Source organism: Heterodontus francisci, chromosome 23 (assembly GCF_036365525.1).
Source record: "Heterodontus francisci isolate sHetFra1 chromosome 23, sHetFra1.hap1, whole genome shotgun sequence".
NCBI classification, from domain to species: Eukaryota; Metazoa; Chordata; class Chondrichthyes; order Heterodontiformes; family Heterodontidae; genus Heterodontus; species Heterodontus francisci.
The window spans coordinates 21,132,219-21,145,471 of record NC_090393.1 but is presented as its reverse complement, the minus strand read 5'-3'; the positions used below and the strand labels follow the sequence as shown (position 1 = coordinate 21,145,471).

The 13,253-nt window shown below is 42.1% G+C and overlaps 1 protein-coding gene across 1 annotated transcript in view; it reads right to left on the bottom strand.

Annotated features, from left to right (window-relative positions):
- Nucleotides 1-13,253, bottom strand: part of pxmp2 (peroxisomal membrane protein 2) — a 68,359-nt gene that overhangs the window by 7,508 nt on the left and 47,598 nt on the right. The window contains exon 4 of the mRNA XM_068054839.1: nt 4,146-4,256. Within this exon, the coding sequence (XP_067910940.1) occupies nt 4,146-4,256 (111 nt within the window). The remainder of the gene's footprint in view (nt 1-4,145; nt 4,257-13,253) is intronic.

Sequence of the window (13,253 nt, the reverse complement as noted above, 5' to 3'; positions counted from 1 at the left end):
TTAGGATTTCATATGTCTTTCCTTTCTCCTTTGATATTACGGAACTAGTTTTTGCGATATAAATATTATAGAATTAAATTACTTTCTTTCTCCCATTCATAGATTTTATTTTTTTCATTTTTACATCTTTTACTTATACAGTTATGACATCCAGTTATAGAAGGCAAATCATGGGTCAGTTGGAATTAAAAGTATTTGAGGTACTACATGTCCCTGGAAACTTGGGAAGTTGTTTGGAATTTGAGAGAATCACAGAATTGTTACAGCACAGAAGGCCGCCATTCGGCCCATCGTGTCTGTACTGACTCTCTGAATAATTCACTTCGTGCCATTCCCCTGCCTTCTCTCTCTAACCCTGCACATTCTTCCTTTTCAGATAACTATCTAATTCCCTTTTGAATGCCTCAGTTGAACCTGCCTCCACCACATCCTCTGGCACTGCATTCCAGATCCTAACCACTTGCTGTGTGAAAAAGTTTTCCCTCATGTCGCCATTGCTTCTTTTGCCAATTACCTTCAATATGTGCCCTCTTGTTCTCAAGTGGGAACTGTTTTTCCCTATCTACTCTGTCCAGACACCTCATGACTTTGAATACCTCGATCAAATCTGCCTCAGCCTTCTCTTCTCCAAGGAAAATAGTCCCAATTTCTCCAATCTATCTTTGTAAATGAAGTTCCTCATCCCTGGAACCATTCTTGTGAATTTTTTCTGTACTCTCTCCAATGCCTTTACATCCTTCCTTAAATGTGGCGGCCAGAACTGGACGCAGTACCCCAGTTGAGGCCGAACCAGTGTTTTACACAAATTTAACAAAACCTCCTTGCTCTTGTACTCCATGTCCCTATTAATAAAGCTTAGGATACTGTATGCTCTATTAACTAAACTGCTCTCTCAACCTGTCCTGAAACCTTCAATGATTTATGCACACGCACACCCAGGTCCCTCTGCTCCTGCACCCTCTTCAGAGTTGGACCCTTTATTTTATATTGTTTCTCCATGTTCTTCCTTCCAAAATGAACTACCTCACACTTCTCTGCATTGAACTTCATCTGCCACTTGTCCGTCCATTCTACCAACTTGTCTGTGACCTTTTGAAGTTCCGCACTATCTTCCTCACAGTTCACAATGTTTCCAAGTTTTGTATCATCGGCAAATTTTGAAATAGTACCCTATACACCAAGGTCTAGGTCATTCTATATATGTCAGGAAGAGCAAGAGTCCCAACACTGACCCCTGGGACCTCCACTATAAACCTACTTCCAGTCCGAAAAACATCCATTAACCTCTACTCTCTGTTTCCTATCACTCAGCCAATTTCGTATTCATGTTGCTACTGTCCCTTTTATTCCATGGGCTATAACTTTGCTCCCAAATCTGTAATGCGGCAGTGTATGAAATGCCTTTTGGAAGTCCATGTACACCACATCAACAGCAATACCCTCATTGACCCTCTCTGTTACCTCTTCAAAAAACTCCAGCAAATTAGTTAAACACGATTTTTCCCTTTAACAATCCGTGCAGGCTTTCTTTAATTAACCCGCATTTATCCAAGTGACTTAATTAACCCACAGGTTGGGGGGATGGACCAGTGGTCTATGTGGCTGCACCATATCTGGATGGGGAAAATATAATTATAATGACATCCTATGTGACTGTAACAAAGGTAAACTATCCCTCCTCATCCTTCTTGACTTGTGTGCAGCCTTCGAGAAGGTTGACCACTTCATCCTCCTCCAACGGCTCTTCCCTCCCTTGTCTAGCTGGGTAGGACTGCTCTCACCTGGTTCCATTCTTTATCACTTGCAATGACTTCTCTTCTCACTCCCACACCATTACCTCTGGTGTTCCCCCCCCCCACCGCCACAAAGGATCCAAGGATCTATCCTTGGTCCCCTCCTACTTCTCATCTACATGCTGCCTGCCAGCAACATCACCCAAAAGCACAGCATTAGTTTTCACATGTACACTAACGACACCCAGCTCTACCTCACCACCATCTCTCGATTCCGCCACTTTGCTAAATTATCACACTTCTTATCTGACATCCAATACTGGATGAGCAGAAATTTCCTCCAATTAAATATTGGGAAAATTGAAGTTATTATTTTTGGTTCCCGCTCCAAACACCGGTCCCTAGCTACCGACCCCATTCCTCTTCCTGGCAACAGTCTGATATTAAACCATTTGGTTCGCAATGTTGGTGTCATATGTGATCGAGAGATGAGCTTCTGACCATGTACCCGTGTCATTGCTAAGACTGCCACTGTAACATTGCCCACCTTCATCCTCTCTTACCTCATTAGCTGCTGAAACCCTCATTCAGGCGTTTATTACCTCTAGACTTGACTACTCTAACACACTTCTAGCTGGTCTCCCACATTTTAGTAAACTTGAGGTCGTCCAAAAGTCTGCTGCCCATGTCTTAGTTCGCATTAAGTGCCATTCACCGATCATGCCTGTGCTCGCTGACTTACATTGACTCCCAGTCAAGCAACATCTTGATTTTAAAATTCTGATCCTCATTTCCAATCCCTCCATGGCTTCACACCAGCAAACCCCACCTCTGTAATCTCCTCCAGCCCCACGACCCTCCGAGATATCTGTGCTCAACTATTTCCGGACTCAAGCATCGATTTTAATTGCTCCACCATTGGTGACTGTGCATTGTGCTGCATAACCCCTAAGCTCTGGAATTCCTTCCCTATGCCTTTCTGCCTCACTACCTCACTTTCGTCCTTTACCTTGCATTTCTCCTTTAAGACACTCCTTAAAACCTACCTATTTGACCAATCTTTTGGTCATCTAACCTAATATATCCTTACGTTGCTCGGTGTCATTTTTTGTTTTATAATAGTCCCGTGAAGCACCTTGGCCCATTTTTTTTTAACATTAAAGGCACTATGCAAATATAAGTTGTTGTTATAGGACCCTTAACATAAGAAACATCCCTCCCCATGAGATGGAACATCCTCTGGTCGAGAAGACTGATGGTGTGTTCTCCCTCTAAGTTTAAAATTATCTCCCTCTGCTAATTTTTTTCTGTATCTTCTGCCATGAGATGCCTGACTGGCCTAGAGTGACTCCATCAGCAATGTTTATTCCATTTATTCAAGCACTAAATCTTTGTCCAGCACTTCCAACTGAAGGAGCAACTGGAATTGTGAATCTGCCATATAGATAATTATGGGATCACAAATCTGCAGCCTATATCTCTGTGCTTGCAAGGAGCATCTTCACATAACAAAATCCCTAAAAAAAGTAGCACTTTTGAGGGCACACAGGTAACTGTATTGATTCCTCCTGATAGCTCTACAAAAACAGACATGGGCCCCAAAATTCTGTGCATGACCTGGACGCACCTCCAACATTACTGCGGAGCAGGTGCCAGACACTGGGGAAAAATCTGGTTGTCAGGATCTTACCAGGAGTTTCCAGTGTGGGGGCAGAGAACAAATCTTTACTTGACTCACTATGTCAAGGGGATGTGGCTGGGCATGCTCACGAACCTCTCTTGAGATTTCCGCCCAGTACATTACCTGATTGACCCAATAAAACCCTTGCTTGCTCACGTATAGGTTCTGTTACCTTCCAACTGCCCCAAAATTGTTCAATAAAAGATGATTATCTGTGGTGATTTATGCCCCATCTAGCCAAGTTCTAGAATTTCTTCTCTACGCATCTCTGCCTCTCTACCTCCTTTACCTTGCTTTTCTCCTTCAAGACACTTCTAATGCCCCATTTACTTGCTTTGTCCTATTAGGGCCAATGGCTTCCTATTAGTAGTGGTAGGAGGCTGTTCCAATTTTCTGTGCCTTCATCAGGACATGCTCTGCTGGTGCTCCCTTGCAGGCATGGGCCATTCACCCAGAGTATGCATGTAAACCGACTCTTGAGACTTGGGTCAGAGTTTGTGTCTTTGCAGGCATAACTTCAATGCTCTTTACCTAGATGAGTATGGAGTTTCTGCTTACACGTTAACCTTCCCTTGAGCGACAATGTTGATTCATGCTGGGCATTTTACAATATTACACCGTTGAAACTTGAAAATGACTTTTGCTGCATTAATGTGCTGGCAGAGCTCAATAATCCAGGCAAAACATATAGACAATCATAATAGCCTCTCAAACCAGCAAACATACTTTACCTGAGCAGGAACATAATTAATGTTAATGTACTGGAAGATTGTCCAAACTTTCCAGTTCATTTTCAGTGCTGTCCAGTATCCAGTCTGCATCTTATCCTTCAGCTCCTTCCCCTGTTACAAACATATTATTTCTGGTTATTTTAGTGGATCATACCTCTCAGTATAAGCAAGTGATATACAAAAAAAGAAAACATCTCAAAATGAATTATTTTTAGAATGTGTTACGACCAGGTGAGAAAGAGGTCTCGGGTACCCTTTCAGCTTTCACCTGGTCTTACTGTAACATGGTTTAAATTTTACACCATGTTTTTAGCTCCCCCTTGGTGAATCCTTGTTCACCACTTTCCAATTATAAGGCAAAGAACCCAGCACAACAGGCTTTCTCAGGTTTAAAGAAGAAAAGTTAAATTTTATTAAACTTAAACTCTAATTTGGTTAACACCTACGGATACACGACGCGCCCACACTAGCATGCATATGTGATACACACATGCAGATAGGGACAGAAAAGAGCAGAAGAAATAAAGTGGAAAGGTTTGAGGCAATATCTGAAGAGTTTTTGATACAGGTCTTCGAACTCACTGTACAGTCCTTGCTTGTAGGTAGATCTTGCTTTTCATTGGGGCCCAGTGTTCTTCTTAAACCTTGTTCACTGTAGGAGACTTTTTTCTCTTGGTGTTCATGCGTCTTCAGTGGATTTTGGAGTTCCGTGAGAAAAAGATGGGAGCAGACAGGCAGAGAGGAGGTCTTCTGCAGTCCAGGAGCATTCCGCTTTCTCTGCATGCTCAGTTTAAACTCTGCAACAGTCTGACCACGTCTATTTGTTGATTGAATTGGAGCCGGGAATAGCTCCTTTGTCTACAAGCACTGTCTGTTAATATGCAAAGATGTCTTTCCAGCTGGGGCCTGGCAACCCCTTCTCACAGTCCTTCACTTCTTCCTAGCAACAATTTGAAATTTAATGTCCATGTGGCGAAATTAATTATCGAAGAATCATAGAAGGTTTAAGGCACAGAAAGAGTCCACTTGGCCCATCGTGTCTGTGCCGGCCGAAAAATGATCCACCTAGTCTAATCCCACATTCCAGCATTTGGTCCGTAGCCCTGCAGCGAACTGCACTTGAGGTGCATATCCAGACTCCTTTTGAATGAGTCAAAGGGCTCTGCCTTAACTACCCTTTCAGGCAGTGAGTTCCAGACCATCACCACACTCTGGGTGAAAACGTTTTTCCTCATCTCCCCTCTAATTTTTATGCCAATCACTTTAAATCTATGCCCTCTTATCACTGAACTCTTGCCGAAAGTGAATAGACTCTTCACCTCCATTCTGTCCAGGCCCCTCAAAATATTGTACATTTCAATCAGATCTCCCCTCAGCCTTCTCTGTTCCGAGGATAACAACCCCAGCTTATCCAATCTTTCCACATCGGTGCATTTTTCCAGTCCTGGCAACATCCTCGTAAATCTCCTCTGTATCCTCTCTAGTGCAATTACATCCTTTCTGTAATGAGGTGACCAGAACTGCACACAGTACTCAAGTTGTGGCATAACCAATGAGTTATACAGTTCCAGCATAACCTCCCTGCTCTTGTATGCTATACCTCGGCTAATAAAGGAAAGGATTCCATATGCCTTCTTAACCACCTTATTGACCTGTCCTGCTACCTTCAGGGATCTGTGGACATTCACTCCAAGTCCCTTACTTCGTCTACACTTCTCAGTATTTTCTCATTAATCGTGCATTCCTTTGCCTTGTTTGACCTCCCCAAATGCATCACCTCACACTTCTCCAAGTTGAATTCCATTTGCCACTTTTCTGCCCATCTGACCAGACCATCAATATCTTACTGCAGCCTACAGCTATCCTCCTCACTATCCACCACACGGCCAAACTTTGTGTCGTCCGCAAACTTCTTGATCGTGCCCCCTACATTTACGTCCAAATTGTTAATATACACCACAAAAAGCAGGGGACCCAGTACTGAGCCCTGCAGAACGCCACTGGAAACAGCCCTCCAGTCACTAAAACAGCCGTCAACAATTACCATTTGTTTCCTGCCACTGAACCAATTTTGTATCTACCTTACTGCATTTCCCTGGATACCATAGGATTTTTTCTTAACCAGTCTGCCATATGGGACCTTGTCAAAAGCCTTGCTAAAATCCATGTAGACCACATCAACTGCACTACCCTCATTATCTTCCTTCTTACTTCTTCAAAAAATTTGATCAAGTTGGTCAAACAAGATCTTCCCTTAACAAATCCATGCTGATGATCCTTGATTAACCTGTGCCTTTCGAAGTGACAGTTTATCCTGCATCTCAGAATAGATTCCAATAATTTGCCCACTACTGAGGTTAGACTGACTGGCCTGTAATTATTTGGTCTCTCCTTCGCTCCCTTTTTAAACAGAGGTACAACGTTAGCAATTCTCCAATCCTCGGCACCACACCTGTATCCAGAGAGGACTGGAAACTGATGATCAGACCCTCTGCTATTTCCTCTCTTGCTTCTTTTAACAGCCGAGGTTACATTTCATCCGGCCCTGGTAATTTATCAACTTTCAAGGATGCTAATCCCATTAATACTTCCTCTCTCCCTGTGTTTATCACATCCAATACTTCATACTCTTCCTCCTTAACTACAATATCTGCATCGTCCCCCTCTTTTGTGAAGACAGACACTATATCAATATCTTCTGCTACTACACATAGGTTACCTTTTTGATATTTTATGGGCCCTACTCTCTCCTTAGTTATCCTCTTACTCTTAATGGATTGATAAAACATCTTTGGGTTCACCTTGATTTTGCTTGACAATATTCTTTCATGCCCTCTCTTTGCTTTCCTAATTTCCTTTTTGATTTCACCCCTCCACTTTCTATACTTTTCTCTCGGCTTTCTGTAGTATTTCTCAGTGTCGGACGTAAGCTTTCCTTTTCTGCCTTATCTTACCCTGTAGGCTCCTTGACATCCATGGGACTGTAGATTTGGCCACCTCATCCTGTTTCTTTGTGGGAACATGTTTACCCTGAACCCCCTGAATCTCCCCTTTGAATGCTTCCCACTTTAAATGTTTCTGACACTGATTTACCTTCAAGTAGCTGTTTCCAGTCCACTTTCGCTAAATCACTCCTCAGTTTAGTAAAATTGGCCTTGCGCAATTGAGAATTCTAACGCCTGTTCTATCTCAGTCCTTTTTCATAATTATGTTAAAACTGACTGAATTATGATCACTACCACTAAAATGCTCTCCCACTGCCACTCCTTCCACCTGCCCATCTTCATTTCCTAAAACTAAGTCTAAAACTGTGCCCTCTCTTGTTGGACTTGCTACATACTGGGCAAAAAAGTTCTCCTGAATGCACCTCAAGAATTCTGCTCCCTCAGTTCCTTTCACACTAAAACTATCCCAGTTAATATTGGGGTAATTAAAATCCCCTACTATTACTGCCCTATTGTTCTTGCACTTCTCAGAGATTTGCCTACATATCTGATCTTCTATCTCCGTCTGACTGGGGGTCTATAGTACACTTCCAGCAGTGTGATTGCCCCTTTTTTGTTCCTGAGCTCAATCCATATGGCCTCATTTGATGAACCTTCCAACATATCATCCCTCCTCACAGCTGTAATAGCTTCCTTGACCAAAATTGCCACTCCCCTCCTTTCTTATCCCCCTCCCTATCATGTCTGAAAACCCTGTAACCAGGAATGTTGAGCTGCCATTCCTGTCCCTCCTTAAGCCATGTTTCTGTAATAGCTATATCATACTGCCACATGTCTATCTATGCCCTCAGCTCATCTGCTTTATTTGTTATACTCCTTGCATTGAAATAGATACCCTTGAGCACTGCCAAACTCTTTTTTAAAAAAAATTTCTAACCCTTGTTTCCTCTGTCTTCCAGACTCATCCATTAATTTTCCGCCTTCCGTTTTAATTTCTGATTTTGTCCCAGCTGAGTCTATCCTCAGGTACCCATCCACCTGCCAAACTAGTTTAAACCCTCCCCAACAGCACTAGCAAAATGTCCCGCAAGGAACTCAGTCCCGGCTCTGTTCAGATGCAACCCATCCAGCCTGTACAGCTCTCATCTCCCACAGCCGGTCCCAATGTCCCAGGAATCTGAAGCCCTCCCTCCTGCACCATCTTTCCAGCCACGCATCCATCTGTCCTATCCTTCTATTTCTATACTCACTTGCGCGTGGCACTAATGTGCTTCATTCTTGGCAGGTGGGGGCCTGCATGACAAATGACTTTTGTTAAGTAGGCAGATAAGGAAGCATTCTGCATCAGCAATGTCCCACAAACAGGTTGGAAAGTAATATAAAATCACCCGAAGAACTCCTTGTTTTCGTTTGAGTAGCTGCATGGAATCTTTACTGTCTACCCAAATCACGGAAACAGGTAGACAAAACCTTTGTTTAATGTCTAATCTGGACAGCATCTCCAGCACTCATAATATTGTAAGAAACAGGAGCAGGAGTAGACCATTCGGTCCCTCGAGCCTGCTCCACCATTCAGTAAGATCATGGCTGATCTGATTGTGGACTGAACTCCACTTCCCTGTCTGCCCTCATGACCCTTGACTCCTTTGTAGATCATAAATCTGTCTAATTCAGCCTTGAATATATTCAATAATTCAGCCTCTGCTGCTCTTCTGGATAGAGAATTCCATCTCACCTTCTGTGAGAAGAAATTCCTCATCTCTGTCTTGAAAGGGAGATCCCTTATTTTGAAACTGTGTCCCCTCGTTCTATATTTCTTCCACGATGGGAAACATCCTTTCAGCATCTACCCTGTCAAGCCCCCTCAGATTCTTATATGTTTCAATAACATCACCTCTCATTCTTCTAAACTCCAATAGTATTGGCCCAACCTGCTCACCCCTTATAAGATAATCCCTTCATCCCAGGAATCATCGTACTGAACCTTCTCTGAACTGTTTCCAATGCAAGTTTAAGGAAGGACGCAGTACTCTAGGTGCAGTTTAACCAATTCCCTGTACAGTTATAGCAAGACATCCTTACTTTTATACTCCATTCCCCTTACAATAAATGCCAACATTCCATTTCCCTTCCTAATGACTTGCTGTACCTGCATGCTAACCTTGTGTAATTCATGTACAAGGATACCCAGAGCACTCTGTAGAGCAGCATTCTGCAGTCTCTCTCCATGTAAATAATATTCTGCTTTTCTATTCTTTCTACCAAAGTGGAAAACCTCACATTTTCCCACATATTGTCCCATCTGCCAAATTTTTGCCCACTCAGTTAACCTATCCTTATCTCTTTGCAGACACTTTGTGTCTTCCTCACAACTTGCTTTCTTCCCTAAAATAAAAAGAGAAAGTGCTGGAAATATTCTGCAGGTCCGGTAGCATCTGTGGAGAGAAAAGCAGTGTCAACGTTTCAGGCCTGTGACCTTTCATCAGAACTGGCAAATGTTAGAAATGTAATAAGTTTTAAGCAAGTGAAGCGGAGATGGGGGTGAAAGAGAACAAAAGGGACGGTGTGTGATAGGGGAGAGGGCAGGAGAGATAAACTGTCAAGGAGGCTTTCCTACCTATCTTTGTAGCGTGTGCAAATTTGACTACAATACATTTGATCCCTTCATTAAGTCATTAATATAGATAGTAAATAGTTGAGGCCTCAGCTCTGAACCCTGTGGCACTCCAGTAGTTACAGTTTGCCAACCTGAAAGTGCCCCATTTATCTAGACTTTCTGTTTCTTGTGTTACGACCGCCCGCTCAAGTCAAAGCCCCCAATCAAAATATATAACTCTGATTGCGGTGGGAGCAACACACTGTCAAATCAGTCCCGCCACTCCACAGATTGCCTAACATATCACTTTAAACTTTCCAAATTAAAGAAATCCACAGCCAAATTGAACCATCTTTAACCCCCGAAGGAGGGGAACCAAACCAGGTGTCTTTAGATCAACAAATTAACTGTTTAATTAGAAAAACTAAATTCTTAAACACAGCTAAGATATAAATAACATTTAAAAAATAGTAAATGTAATAAAGTCCGTGCAGATTTATGCTCCAGCCGAAGTGGAATCTTCCAATGTGGAACTGTCCAAGGTTGCTTGAAGTTCTCTCATCTGTCCGATGGAAATAAAAACTCCTCTTTCATCCAGCAATGACCTCAGCCGATCAACAACTCGCAAACACTTTGGGGCGGCACAGTGGCGCAGTGGTTAGCACCGCAGCCTCACAGCTCCAGGGACCCGGGTTCGATTCTGGGTACTGCCTGTGCGGAGTTTGCAAGTTCTCCCTGTGTCTGCGTGGGTTTCCTCCGGGTGCTCCGGTTTCCTCCCACATGCCAAAGACTTGCAGGTTGATAGGTTAATTGGCCATTATAAATTGCCCCTAGTATAGGTAGGTGGTAGGGAAATATATAGGGACAGGTGGGGATGTGGTAGGAATATGGGATTAGTGTAGCATTAGTATAAATGGGTGGTTGATGGTCGGCACAGACTCGGTGGGCCGAAGGGCCTGTTTCAGTGCTGTATCTCTAAACTAAACTAAACTAAACTTCAATGAATCAATTTGGCTTTAGAATTTTGAGGGGTGAAAAAGTGATGTCTAAAATTCACCTTCCTTTAGTTTACATTATCAGAGAACTCTGTTAGGTTCATGCTGGTCCAGCTGTCTTTGTGTCTGTGTCTGTTAACTATGTTTCCACTAAAAGCCAGTTCAAAAAATGTAATTGCAACATTGTATATTTTGTCCTTGTTCTCCGAATGGCTGTTGCCAGGTAACCAAGATGCATTCTTCGAAGCTGGGGTTGGTTCCCTCTCCGTATGGTTGTATCCAATGGCAACCAAAATGCATCTTAGTAATTCCTGAGGCTTGTTTGTTCTTAAAGCAGTACCAATCCTTTTACAGCCTTAAAGGCACACTGCATACTTCTTGGAAAAGAAAGAAAAACTACAGGATCATAACACCTGTTAGTTAGCCAATCCTCTAACCATGCTAATATATTACCCCCAACGCCATGGGCTCTTACCTTTTGTCGCAACCTTTTAGGTGGTACCTTATCGAATGCCTTTTGGAAATCCAAATATATTGCATCTACTGGTTCCCCTTTATCCACCCTGCTTGTTACATCCTCAAAGAACTCGTCAAATGTCTCGCTACTACTTTCTTAATAATGGATTCTAGCATTTTCCCAATGACAGATGTTAGGCTAACTGGCCTATAGTTTCCCGCTTTCTGTCGCCCTCCTTTCTTGAATAGAGTTGTTACATTTGGGGATTTTCCAATCTGCTGGGACTTTTCTAGAATCTAGGGAATTTTGGAAGATTGCAACCAATGCATCCACTATCTTGGCAGCCACTTCTTTTAAGACCCTAGGATGCAGGCCATCTGGTCCAGGAGACTTGTCAGCCTTTACTCTCATTAGTTTTCCTAGTACTTTTTCTCTAGTGATAGTGATTGTTTCAAGTAGTTCCTCCCTCCCTTGTGTCTCTTGACTTTCTACTATTCTTGCAATGCTTTTTGTGTCTCCTACTGTGAAGACAGATACAAAATACTTGTTCAAAATCTCTGCCATTACCTTGTTTCCCATTATTAATTCCCCAGTCTCATCCACTAAGGAACCAATGCTTATTTTAGCTAATCTCTCAATTTGTATATATTTGTCGAAGGTTTTGCTGTCTGTTTTTGTTTTTATATTTCTTGTTAGTTTACTTTCTTACTCTAATTTTTCCCTTTTTTTTCATCATCCTATGCTGGTTTCTAAAATTTTCCCAGTCTTCTGACCTGCCACTGATCTTTGCAGCATTGTATATCTTTACTTTCAATTTGATACCATCCTTAACTTCCTTAGTTAGCCAAGGATGATGCAACCTTCTCATGGAGACTTTCTTTCTCATTGGAATATATCTTTGTTGAGAGTTATGAAATATCTCCTAAAATGTCTACCAGTGCTTCTCTACTGTCTTACCTTTTAACTTATTTTCCCAGTCCATTTTAGCCAACTCTATCTTTATATTCTTGTAATTGCCTTTACTTAAGTTTAAGCCACTAATTTCAGACCCAAATTTCTCACCCTCAAACTGAATGTGAAATTCTATCATGTTATGATCACTCTTGCTTAGAAGATTATTATGAGTTAATTTATTAATCTTGTCTCATTACACATAAAATAGCCTTCTCCAGGGTTTGTTCCAGAACGTATTATTCTTAGAAACTGACCCTAATACACTTTATGAATTCATCCTCTAGGCTAATTTTGCCAATTTGATTAGTCCAATCTGTATGAGGATTAAAATCACCCATGATTATTGCAGTACTTTTCCTACAAGCCCCCATTATTTCTTTATTTATACTCTTGTCCTACACTGTAGCTACTGTTAGGGGGCCCATAAACTACTCCCACCGGTGACTTCTTTCCTTTGCTATTTTTCATCTCCACCCAAACTGATTCTACATCTTGATCTGCCGAGCCAAGATCATTTCTCACTACCTTTGAATATTTAACTTCCAGCCTCAGTGCTGTACTCAAGTGTCAGTCTCGATTATGCACTCAAGTCGTAGTGTCGAACTTGAAACCAGAACCTTATGAACTAAAGACAGGAGGGCTACCTGTCTCCTGGGACTTTTCCAGAATCTAGGGAATTTTGGAAGATTACAACCAATGCATCCACTATCTTGGCAGCCACTTCTTTTAAGCAAACACTAAAATCCTCTTACTAATCCTAGTTTACACCTTTTGGAGGATCATGAAATAAATACAAACAAGGAAGGTCACTGTCCCATCATCCATGCACTGAAAACAAGAAACAGACAATCATTCCCCCACCTCAGAATTCTACTGGCTCTTGAATGGCTAAGAGTTTTGCTTCCGCTACACAGAGGCTTATTCTAAATGTGTATTTTCTTCTGTACAGGACTGTTCTATGACTCTGTTACTCCTTGGGTGAAGTATTTTCTGACAGTGGTCCTAAATTTGCCCAGTTTGGTCCTATACCCCTTTTCCTACTGTCATGTTATAGTGACCTGCCTAAGGGCTGATCCCCTATTTCAACGGTCATAGCTGATCTTAAAGTACTGCTCCAGTTTTACCTTTTCTATTGTGACCAGTAAGAAACTAAAGAAAGTC